The 12,452-nt window shown below is 40.9% G+C and overlaps 1 protein-coding gene across 1 annotated transcript in view; it reads right to left on the bottom strand.

The window, feature by feature from the left end:
• Nucleotides 1-12,452, bottom strand: part of BTAF1 (B-TFIID TATA-box binding protein associated factor 1) — a gene marked incomplete at its 5' end in the record, with an annotated part of 102,065 nt that overhangs the window by 75,248 nt on the left and 14,365 nt on the right. Inside the window, 4 exons of the mRNA XM_019502120.1 lie at nt 6,643-6,711; nt 9,272-9,383; nt 10,889-11,025; nt 11,327-11,490. Coding sequence (XP_019357665.1) covers nt 6,643-6,711; nt 9,272-9,383; nt 10,889-11,025; nt 11,327-11,490 — 482 coding nt within the window. The remainder of the gene's footprint in view (nt 1-6,642; nt 6,712-9,271; nt 9,384-10,888; nt 11,026-11,326; nt 11,491-12,452) is intronic.

Here is a 12,452-nt window from a genome sequence, read left to right on the forward strand (position 1 = left end):
ACTGAAAATACTACCATACTTACTCAAAATACAGGGTGATCCTGAATATAAAATGACCCCCAGTAGTTAGATTCTATATATGGAAAGTTCCTAAATCTGTTATAAATTTCTAGGTATAGAATCTAATTACTGGTGGTTTGCTTTGAACTTCACCCCCTCCCACTGTTGGAGCAGTGAAAAGAAAAACAAAGTCGGGGGCGGGGGGGGGGTCAAGTAGCCCTCTTGCTCTGCCCCCCAATCACTTCCCCCCTGCAGCCTGTTCCTTCCCCCACCTCCCTTGTCGTCAGACCCTGCTCTCCCATCCACACATGGAAGCAAGGGCCAAAACTGAAAACACCAACAAACAATTTACCATATAGGCAAATTACATCAGATACCCATAGGCTTAGTTCATCCAGTATTGATGCATTTTACTTTTGAAACTGCTGCATGTTTTATCACACATACTCCATAAGCAGTACCTACTTATATAGAGTACAAACTTATAAAGAATACAAGTATTAACCCAAAAGCTCATGATTTACCATACAGTTCATGGGGCTAGGCCCCAGCACAGTCAACAGCATTTCATGCTATAATAATCCCACAGCTCAGCACTGCTCAGTGCGTACTTCAGACACGCCTCACAAAGGATTCATGTGTTAATTGGTCCCCTACTCAGGACTGAAACAGTGTTCTTGTCACAAGTCCCGGTATCCTCCAAGCGTTTATATGAAGATGCAACCTGGTCCGGCTTCACCTCATGGAGAGCAGGGGCACACTAACCATGAGACAGGCTGAGAGAGAGGCCAGAGAGATCCTGGGTGAACTGCTTGCGGCCTTGTCTGGTGAAGTTTGCCAGACATTTAAGGCTGGTAAAAAAAAACAGGAATCATTGGAAGTGGTGAAGAAAGGCACAGTTCAGCTGTAGGAGTGAAGATGAAGTTGAAATGTATTCATAGTGGTTCACCATGACTGGGGTGGGGGCAGGAATGAGAACAATGGGCACTACCATATATCTTATTCAGATAGGCTATAGGTTCCCATCAGTATGTTTGTCCAATTTTGGCCATGTGTTTTACAGTCATGCTCAGCATTGGCTAAATTCGACCAACTTCATAGTTGGTTTCCATTATTATAAGGTGCTGCCAAAAGCAGCATGTGCAAGTGATAGACAATTTAGTGAGGTTTCCTTGTATGTGAATACACACACACACACACACACACACACACACACACACACACACACACACAGGAAAAAAAAAAAAGAAGCTTCTCTTCACCCTTACTGACTGGAAACCCCCCCCCAACCTTGTCTTGTATTTGAGTAAATATGGACAATTGATAGAAGAATTTCTATGAAAAAGCTAAATTTGAAGAAGCATAAAATTATCCCACTCTCAAGCAGAGTATTTACCAATATTCATGGATGAGATTGTCAACTGATAAAAATTAGTGTACAACCATTTTTACAAAAGGGAACGATCTAGGCTAAAATGTCTTCAGAATGACAAACAGTGGTTCCAAAAAAGGAGAAAACACTAAAACAAAACCACATGCACAGAAGTGTGAGAAAAGCTGTTGCTTTCCCACCCTTTTCTACTCAGAAAGGAAAGAACAGGTAACACACTCTCTCAAAAAGCTAGAAACACCAAAAATAGGAGCAGAAAAGAAAACCCAACAAAAAGTGAAACAAAACTTGTGCGGCTGTATCACACTGAAGACTCGTATGAGTATGACCCACTAACACTCCTAGGGCACTTGGAAACATGTGGGGAGCTTGCTCTGATGTGCTGGAAATGCAACGTGTTGGAGCACTCTATTAATTGGGTCTGCTGCAGTACATAAATTAAACGTGCTTCAACAGCCTCGCATGTCACGTGCATCAGCAGCACAGCATGCCTCCACACTTAGAGAAGTGGTGGTGGTGCGCTTTCTGCTAAAGTACAACAACCATGTTTTAGTTCAAAGTGTACTGCCACAATTTTCTCAATGTGGAGGCACACTGCACTGCCAATTCACAGGATGCATGGCTAGCTAATTAAAGGCACCTGGCACTGCATCAGCAACACATGCAAAAATGCCCCTAGATCCTTTTCTGTAGTGCTGCCATCCAGCAGGGTGTATTTGTGTTTGAGGATCCCCTCTACACATAAAAGTTAAAAAGGTGCAATTGGATCCAACGTGTGATCCACACAATCACACCTCCTGACATGCTACACATCATGGCAGGAGGTGCAACTGTGGGATCATACATCCAATCATGCCTTACAGCCAGTGCAGAGGCATTTGAGTGAGTTCCCCCTGCACTAGCGAGAATCAGGCTCCCACAGCTGGGATCCCCCTTTGCCAAGGGGGCCCATGCACAACTGGGACCAAGATCCCAGCCCTGCGCTGCCCCTACACACAACCAGGATCGAGAGCCCTGCAACTGAACAGGCACCCAGTCAGTTTTGGGGCTCTCAGCCCCAGATGATGTGCAAATGAGACAGAGCTGTATGGTCTAGGGGTTTTACTTCCCCGCCCCCCACACCTGCCCCAAGTCTTGGGGGTTTCACAGCAGCCACAATTCCCAGGGGATGGGGGTTTCATGCTGAGCAAGGTGCGCTCCTGTAGCTGATGGGGCTCTCAGCCACAGTGGAGACCCTGATACACATACAAATTAAAGCTCGATGGCAACCAGCTATAAAAAGTTAGTACACATTTTCAGTCTAACTTTACAGCTGGTCAGAGCTGTTTATTGTGTGGTAAGTCCTTTGCACATGTAGTTGGTCTTAAAAAGCTAACTGTGCAATTAACCAGTTAATTACACAATACCTGTAATGTGTACAGGACCCTGATTATTATTCCCAAGGGGTCGCATCTTGCATTTGTCAGCATTGAAATTCATCCCATTAGCTCCAACCAAGCTTTCCAATCTGTTATGATCCTTCTGAATTCTGCTCATCCTCCAGTGTTCGCAATCCTTCCCAATTTCAAAGTCACCTGCAAAGTTTGATCAAGAAACTCTCTATTCCAGCATCCAAATCATTATGAACACAGTACCCAGGGCCCAGGACAGACCCTTGTGGGACTCCACTCACAACCTCCTACCATTCCAATATGGATCCATTTATAGTTACCCTCTGCTTGTGGCTTCCGGGGTAGTTGTCTATCCACCCTACACTAGTTTTTTCTAGCCCACATTTTGCCAGTTTATGAGGTCACGTGGGACTCCGAATTTCAACGCACCTTTTGACAAATACAGTGTATTTCACAGCATTTTTTTCATCCATCCAACTAGTTAGCTTAACAAAAAAGGAAATCAAGTTAGTTTGGCATGATTTGTTCAAAGTAAATCCGTGATGGCTGCTTGTGATCAAACTTTCCTTCTATGTGCTTCCAAATGGACCTCCTTATGGTATATTCCAGTAGCTTCCTGGCTGAGGTAAGGCTAACCTGTCTATCGCTTCTCCTGGTTCTCCTTTTTGCCTTTTTCCAGTCCTCTGGTACCTCACCTGTCTCCCACAACTTTTTAAACATTATTGCCCAGGACTCAAGGTCTCCTTTTCCAAAGTTCCTTCAGTACCCATGGATGAAGTTCATTAGGCCTTGCTGACTTTGATTCATTCAGACCATCAAAAGTTCTGTTTCCTTTGTTATCTCATCTCATCCCTCAGCTTGTAAAGACTGAGGCAAAGGAGTTGTTGAGTATCAATGTCTTCCTTGCATTTTCTGTTACGAGTTCACTCTATTTAACAGTGGACCCACATCTGTAGATATATAGAACCTCTTCTTTTTGTCCTTAAGCTTACTTCACCAGGTGAATTTTTTTTAACCTTTTCCTCCCCGATTATCCCTGCAGATTTCAGTTTTGCTGACTGCATACTTTTCCAGTGTCACGATCAATTCTATCATATCATGATCACTCATCCTCCACCAGTTCTGCCCCATTAGTCAATACAAGATCCAAAAATAAGTGATCCCCTAGTCATCCTCCACACAAATTAGAAACTCTCTCAATACTTTGACTGTGATTCTTTCAGCAGATACGTTGAAACTCTTCCCTCAGAATTTCCTCCTAACTTTTGGACAATTTTGTCACCTCTTTGAAGACTGCCTCATCCACCTCTTATTCCTGACTTGGTGGTCTATAATAAATCCCAACCATTATATTCATGCTGTATCTTTCAGTTTATCTTCACCCAAATCCACTCTGATTTGCTACCTTCTTCCTCAAATCAGGGAATAAAGAGTGTATGCATTGTTGACATATTGCAATGTTAGCACTTTCTCCCAATGCCATTCCTCTGAAATGTTGTAGACCTCAATGATGATGTTTCAGTCACAAGAGCTTACCCCACCAATGCTGTGATATCAATTGGATCATTCATTTCACAGGTTGCAACTTCCAGCTCACCTTGTGTTCCTCATACTTGTTACACTTGTATAAATACATTGGACAGTTTGCATTTTAAACCTACTTGTTTCCCTTTTGCATAAGTTTTTGCTGACTTCTGGCTCCCTAGACCTTTCCCCATAGTCGAGCTGATGTTTCTGCTCCTTTTCTCTCTGGATTGCGTGCTCTGTTGCCATTTGAAGCCCTGCTTTGAGCAGTTCAGGCAGAAGACAAATCAGCACACCATGCTCAAAGAAAGAAAACAGGGCTGCCTTTAGTGAAGGCTATTTTCAGGTTGGGACAGCCAATCCATGGAGTACTGGAAAAGGCGGTTAGGAATTTAGAAATTGCAAAAATACACGCCAGAAGAAAGGTGCCTGAATTGTGGAAAATAGTTTTAAGTGTTTACCCAGAAAGTGTGAAACTACATTCTGCTCTGGGGCTAGAGAGCAGGAATCCCTCTAACTCAGTCCCTGGCCTTCTCAAGAAACTAGAGCTCAAATGTGTTTTTGGAGGAGGGGGTGGGTGGAGGATGGTAGAGAACAGAGCACTCTGATAGGAGAGGGGGGAGAAATTAAGCAACTCCCCATCTTGTTGTGTAGAGCATACAGATGTTTCAAGTGCTTCAAGGAGGTTCTTCATTTTCTGGAGTGTTTCTTCATCCATGAAAGTCTGTATGCTCAGTGTTTCAAGTGTGTCAAAGGCATTTGGAATATTTTCAAATGTTACATCTATCGAGGGCCAGACTGAGAAATCACATGGGACTGATTTAGCTAAAAATTTTTTCTTGCAAACCGTGAAATAAGAGTTTGCTGACAGTTTGTACTTAGTATGGACATAGCAGACAGTATACACTCCCATGTGATTGAAACACTAAGCAGAAAACCAAAACCAAAAACTACCATGTTATCTTGTTAGTATGACAGCCCACCCACAAATTGTTACAAATTTGAAGATTCACAATCCAGATGGTTTCCAAGAACAATTATTCTGGCAGCACTCAAAGGCAGCTATTAATACTTGTGCGTGTTAGCAGTGTGAAAAGCAAGCTTTCACAAAAGACAGGGATCATAAACATAGTTCACAGCTTTTAAAGCCACAAAGCCTAGTGATGGTCTAATCCAACATGCAAAATACAGGTCACAGTACATTCTGAGTTAAATTTCTGCTTCAGGTACAATAATGCTGCTTAAACTGTGACACTTTCTAAAAATATTCATTTCTGATTTGACGTGTGAAATAGTGCAGGATCCACCAACATGCTTTGCATGTTCTTTCAACTATCAATTACCCTCACTGAGGAAAATGTCACCTTTTCTAATTTGAATTTGTCTGGCTTCAACTCCCACCCCCTGGTTCTTGTATTATCCTTGTCACTAGATTAGAGTTAAAAGAGAGGAAAACAACCAAGCTAATACATTTCTGTTTCTCATGTAGGCTTGCTGCCACACAATGGTGCCTTCCTACAGCAGTTTTACACGCATTACCTCCTGAACTAGAAGCATAGCACACATGTTAATCTAGCACTGTACCTGGGCTATGCAACACTGCTGAGAACAGATTAGACCACAACTAGCTGCTTTGGCTGTTTAACACCCTTTTGACTACTCTAGTCAACATATGCTCTACAAGTCTGAATGGCCTTAATGTTACTAGAGAGAAGACGATAAATTTCTTTCATTTCCTTTGCTGGAAAAAAAAGCTTACATGGATTAGTACCCTATTTGAGTGTGGCCAACCTTTTTGGCAGGCATGCAAAAGTAGACCCACATCCTCCCAAAATGCTACTCCAATCTACTTCCTGACTTACTGCTCTGCTTTCTTTCTTGTGCTCCCTGCCTGAATTGCTGCTCTGCTTTCTGCCACCATCCCTCCCTGCCATTTGCCACATGCCACACAGAAGCCACTCCTGCTCCGTTTCATCCTTCACTCCAACAGGTTTTTTAGTACTGTACTGACACGTACGTTTAGTTATTCTGAGTGAGAAAGGGTCTAATTTAAAAGAGAGAGACAAGAAATATTTAAGCTACTGTCCCACACAAAGGACTGCTGAAACAAAGCTCTATACTCGTGCCAACTCCTATTCAGTTCACCAGGATTCTAGGAATGCACTTCTGCACCTGTGTGGGACCACTGAAGTAGACTGCATTCAATTCAAGTCATCCATGAAGAAGGATCAGGGCATAGGCACTTAACAGATGCATTGTTCTGTGAGCAAGTGGGTCTACATTTCCATCTTTGCAAAATCAGAAATAAACATTATACATATTAAATAGCTTTCTTACCTCCCATGATGGGTTAAAAAGATCATTGCATACTTCTTCACAAAAGCTTTCCAAAGGCCATTCATTTACCTATTAAAAAAGTATTTAAAAAGTTAATGGGGTTAACCATTTAGGAAGCTTCCTGCCAGTGAGACCTCCAGTAGAATTATTTATTTTCCTTGTAAGATAAAAGAAAAGAAATAATCATGCCACAGTAATGTTCTCCTACTTCAGTTAGAAAGGAACTAAACTTTCCCACCAATACAATATTTAACGAGAGCACATTAAAAAGTTTATTATTTATTTAAGAGTTTACACTAGGGGTGCTCAACCTCTGACCTACAAGTTAAGTGTGGTCTGTGGAGCCACTGCATCTGGTCCATGGGGCTCCCCACAGGGTGGGAAATTTGGCACCAGGGGAGCAGTAGCCATTGATACAGCCACCCTCCCCCTCAAATTCCCAAATTCCAAGCCTCACATGGCTGGTCACAGCTAGGCCATGCCCCCCCCCTGCATCTAGATCAGGGCCAGTTTGGAAGCAGACCATGCCCTTCTTCTGGCCCCCTCCCCCCACCAAGCCACACCCCTTCTCCCCATGGAGCTATGCCATGCACCCTCCCCAGCAGGGCCAGCTTGGGCCCAGACCATACCCCCTGCACCCTCCACCCCACAGATCAAGCTATGCTCCCTTCCCCTCTGAGTCTGGGTTGCAGCTAGGCTTCCCCCTGCTCCTCTCTGCATGACCAGGTGGTACACACTGCCAGGGTTCTTGCAGTGATGGTGGTGGGAATTCTTACACCAACTATAAGTCTCCACCTCCACCCCATACCTGCCCACTCTGCTGGGTGGCAGAAGGGTAAGTGGTGGTATGTTTGCGTGCATGCACAGGGATTTGGGGGGGGGTACACACCTGTTATGCAACTCCTGCTGTTACTTGAAGACTCCCAGACTGTCTAGGTCTACTCAGTGTGGCTTGAAATCAGTATTGCCCTTTGCACAGTCCAAGGGAGAATTCTGTGCAAAGTATAGCAGGATACTGTAGAATACCTTGACAGCTTGCCATTGAACAGGCTGTTAGGGAGCCAGCTACCCTCCCTCCCTACTGGAGAGAGAGGGGAGGGAAAAGCAGGGAACTGTGGGATATTGCAAGTCCCTGGGACTCCCAATGCATTGCACTGAACAGGCATTATAAGTGGTACCAGAAAACAGAAGAGGTGCTGTTTAAGAGTGAACAGTTTGCAGCAGAATCAAACTGCCTGAATGTCTACACTTTGGTTGTTTATTGTTTGTGCAGAGGAAAAAGGTGTTCCCCCCCCCCCAGTGCAGATGTAATGCCTGTCCATAGCTGTGTAATTGGAGTGTGTATGAGCCCTCACACTTCCACTCCCTAAAAGTTAAAAGGATACAAAGCTGTGACGTCTCTTGATTAATAAAAGCAGAAAGATAAAAAGCAATAGATAAAAATTTAGTAGCGTTGCCAAAATGTTTAGACTTGCAAAAAGCTGATGTAGTTCGTTTGGTAATAATGTGACTTCCTTTAGAAATGATCAGCTTTCCTCAGGTGGCTCTCACACAAAAAGGGGAGGTTTCTTAGCCTTTCCTTTTGTTCTTATGGTTTGCAAGCTTTGTCTCCACACAAAAAATCAGGTTCGAGTCGCACCTTGCAGTCATGCAACTCCATCTTCTGCTAAGTCACCTTTATCTACTGTTTAAGCACTTTTTTTTTTTTAAAGCAAATTTGCAATGCTTGCACATAAAGAAAGGATATCGCAGTGATAAAGCCACTAGCCTAAGAGACCCAGGTTCTGACATTATATTGGTAAGCTGGATCCAAATAAAGTGAATGTTTGCCAACTAGAGTCAGCAAGTACACAAGCCTCAAGTTCTGTAATACACATTACACACAAATACAGAACAGAAACCATTTTTGTACAAAGTTGATATTCTGTATCTGGGTAAAAGGGTCTCGAAATGACATTATATCATTTATTTTTAGACAGCTCAACAACTCCATAAAAATAACTGAATTTAAGAGCAAAGACTACCAACTGGCAGCAGCTCAACTTCTAGCCATCAGCAAAATTAAAAAAAAAAAAAAGCCAACTGAACAACTTGTGAGATACTGTTATTATTTCACAAACAATGCAAATTAGTTTTACACTTTGATTTATGGCCTAGTTCAAAGCTTCAAATCAAGATACAGACCTTTTAAAATAAAGTTTAGGTAAGGTCTGTAATTCTGATTTAAAAAACAACTATTTTTATACCCATATACTAAGTTAAGTTATAATGGTTTCATTATGTTTTGCCTCTTGCCAAATACGTCCAGATCAAAAGTTTTGGGGGGGGGGGGTTGTTTTTTTAAAGCTTTCACTTGCCTAACGCAGACACTATTAGTAAATTTGCCTACTGAACAAGCAAGCCAGACTGCTCTCAACAAATGCTTATTGGATTTTAATATGCATTAAAAGTGACTTTTCACAATGTGAAATACAGTTTCAGAAACATACTTCAGTTGTAACTGTAAATTGATCTGACAATATAATTCCCTTTTCTGTTTTTGGTAAATTAATGTTAAAATGAACTTAAAATCAACTTATCAATCAAGGGCAAATTATGCCACTCATTAGAACAGAAGGACATACTGTACCTCTTCTGATGTATTATCTACCAAAACTTTCGAGTCAGTGGCAGGCTGGCTGAGGACAACATTTCCTACTTTTCTTCTTTTTTCTTCTGGTTCCCCATCAGTACTATCATTGCTAAAAAAAGAATATTAAAAACACATCACGTCATATCCATGAACCTTCATGTACAGAAGTAGAAACACACAGTATTTTATTCTTCTTCATCCCAAACTCTAAAGAATAAAGAGTTTAAACAGGAAAAAAGTCAAATAGTTACCAAATTATACCCAACTTACTTAGCAATTTGTATTCATCTTTTATGGAGAACAGTTAAGATCAAAACAAAACAGAAATAATGACATCCACAACTCGAGTATCACTAGTTGTTGAGAACTAGGACGTGAACAAGCCAAGCATACTACACTGACTGTGCAGTAGCATTCCGTGAAGAGCGGATATTTTCATATGATCAGGACAATTCCCTCCCCTCCCCCTGTAACAGGAAAGAAAGTGTTGATTTAATAGTATAAATGAAAACATGCATACTAGAAAAAGTTATATAGCATTAAGTGAAAAATTTGCTACTGGTAACCTTCAAAAACCATAGCCGACTCGATCATTAGGCCTCAAGTAATGAGGATGGCAAAAAATGTAAATGTAACTACTTCTAAATTTAACCCTTTTTTACAAAAACCATTTTCAGATGTGGCTTCAGAGTGTTTTTAAAAAAAACCCTACAACAAACCAAACAAACCTCAACTGCAAGATTACAACAGCTAATGTTTTACTGTTAAAAGCTACTGGAAGTCACTTGAATGATTTGGGGGGGGGGGCAAAAAAAAGGTTACGGAGTATGTTTTTCACTGAAAAGATAAAAATTAAGTCACAATTCTTCATTGTAACAAGTCAGTGATTTTCAGCCAGGGTGCCAGGGCACATGGGGTGCTGCCAAATCCTTTGAAGGGTGCCTTGAGGTATGAAGAGATAAAAGCAGATAAGTAGATAAACTCAGGCTCAGGCCTGTTCCTGCCTGAATAATTCTAACCCCCCAACAAGTAAGCAAGCACTGTAATATGTTAGTTTTTGAAAGTGGGGGCCACTCAATTCACAAAAGTTATGGAGAGGCACCTCAAGCTCAAAAAGGTTGAGAACCACTGCAATAGTACTTAAAAAGAGAACTGAAGTCTAGTCTATTTCTGCATGATATGACAATCTGTGGTTAAGCTAGCTATTTTCTTTGTCCTATTGCTTACTTCTGCATTCTCTTTAACCTTCTCAGAACTTGATAGAAATAAAAAATTTTGGTGATGATACTGCAAAAACATTTTTTGTTTTAAAAAGATTAGAAAGTCAGGCAGCAGAAATTTGAAAGGGGGGGGGGAATATTTATACTCTACAGAAACAATCCTCTCCCCAATCAAACAAAAAACCACAAACCCACACATCTCAAAACATCAAAACCTGGGTATAAGCAGTTTCATTGGAATCTCTCAAAGGTGTTACCAAGTACTCTGTCAAATACCAAATGGCTCTTCTTACCGAGCCAGAACAGGCTTTTCCGAGTTGTCCAACAACACAACTACTAGGGAATAAAGAGCAACTATACATTAACTGAAATTTGAAAGCCTTAACTACAGTACCTCTTCTCATTAGTTTCCACTGCATCTCTGGATCTTTGCTTTGCAAATAGCTTAGCCATTCTTTTAGCTTTATTCTTTTGTCTACTGCTCATACCAGCCCGAAATTCCGAATCAATCAGTTCAGCAGCCTGAAGAGTCTGAAAGAATTAAGAATCATTCACTGTCAACCCTGCCTGTAATTAACATCCTATCAATCCTGAAGCTTACATTGTTATCACTTCCCCATACCACCCTCCATTACTTGCTATTCTGAATTTCAAATCTGACACTGCATTAAGTGCAAGCAACAAGCAACTGTGGCATTTAAGTGTTCAGGGGACAAAATAAAATTACAACCTCAAGTACAATATTTCAAGTAGAGTCAATTACAATGGCAGAAGCACAAATGAAGTAAACCCACTATACTATTCCTTGCAAAAAGCCCAAGGTTTTACCTACAGGTTGTTTGTTTATAAGTGAAGCTGAAGTAGGTGTATAGTCCAAATCCTCATCATTGAACAGGTCTTCAGTGTTCATGCCAATTGCAGTGCCCATGTCAAGGCCAAGTTTCTTCTGTAACAGTTTTCTCTGTCGTGCTATTCTCTCTTTGTGATCAATTTCACCTTTTAAAAAAAAAGGTCAACTTTTACATGAAATTTGTGTTTGAAATGAAAGTATCCAGAACACATTTATTATGAAAGAGATAATATATTTTAATTGGCGTTGCAACTTTTAAGTCATGGGGAGGGGGAAATCTTGTTGAATTCACAAATGTATTTTGATGTACTATTTGTGACAGTTGGGACAACCACTGAAAGTATAAAGCTTTGTAATATTTTATATATTTCCCCCATCCCCCAGGGATCTAAACAAAAACAAAAAAAACTTGTCTAAATTAAAGCAACACTACTTTTAAAAAGGAAAGTTCAATGAAGTTTGTTTTGGGTTTTGTTTTGGTTTTTTTTTTTTTGTTTAAACAGCTTCTGTGAGGCTCATTTGAGTTTTGTAATATGTATAAGATTTTTAAAGTCTCCTACATAAGCACTTGAGGAAAAAAAAAAAGTTATACCCACTGCAAGAACCCCTTTCTGTCAAACAGTAGAGCCTGGCTCTACAGAAACTAAAGAGTACTGTTATTTTGTACACACACCCTTGCTGGGTGCATCAGATTTTTCAAAAAATACATTTTCCTCAAGGTCCCTCTGAACAAGAAACCAAAATACCTAGGGAACTGCTGGCAAATGAAGAATTTCTAATATTTTGGTGGGGGAGGGTTTAAAATCAATATAAATTTAAAGAAGAGCATATACTGTGTGAACACACCTGAACTTCAAATTTTCCCTGAAAGCACTGTTTTCCAAAACAGGACCCAACTGTTTCCTATGCTAGTTTCTCTAGCACCAAACTTAAACTTTACAAGTATTCAAGGGGAAAGAAGCTGAAGGGAGTATAATTTTATTTTTAGATTTTAAATTTCAGATTTTAAAATGAGGGTCTGTTCTGAATCTCATTCTAGGTCTACCCATGAACTTGGTGCCATACTGGGTATGGTCTCATCTGTAAAGTGAAGATCATGCTATCAGTC

The sequence above is a fragment of the Gavialis gangeticus genome, unplaced genomic scaffold (assembly GCF_001723915.1).
Source record: "Gavialis gangeticus isolate Ggan-Ray unplaced genomic scaffold, GavGan_comp1, whole genome shotgun sequence".
Lineage (NCBI taxonomy): Eukaryota > Metazoa > Chordata > Crocodylia > Gavialidae > Gavialis > Gavialis gangeticus.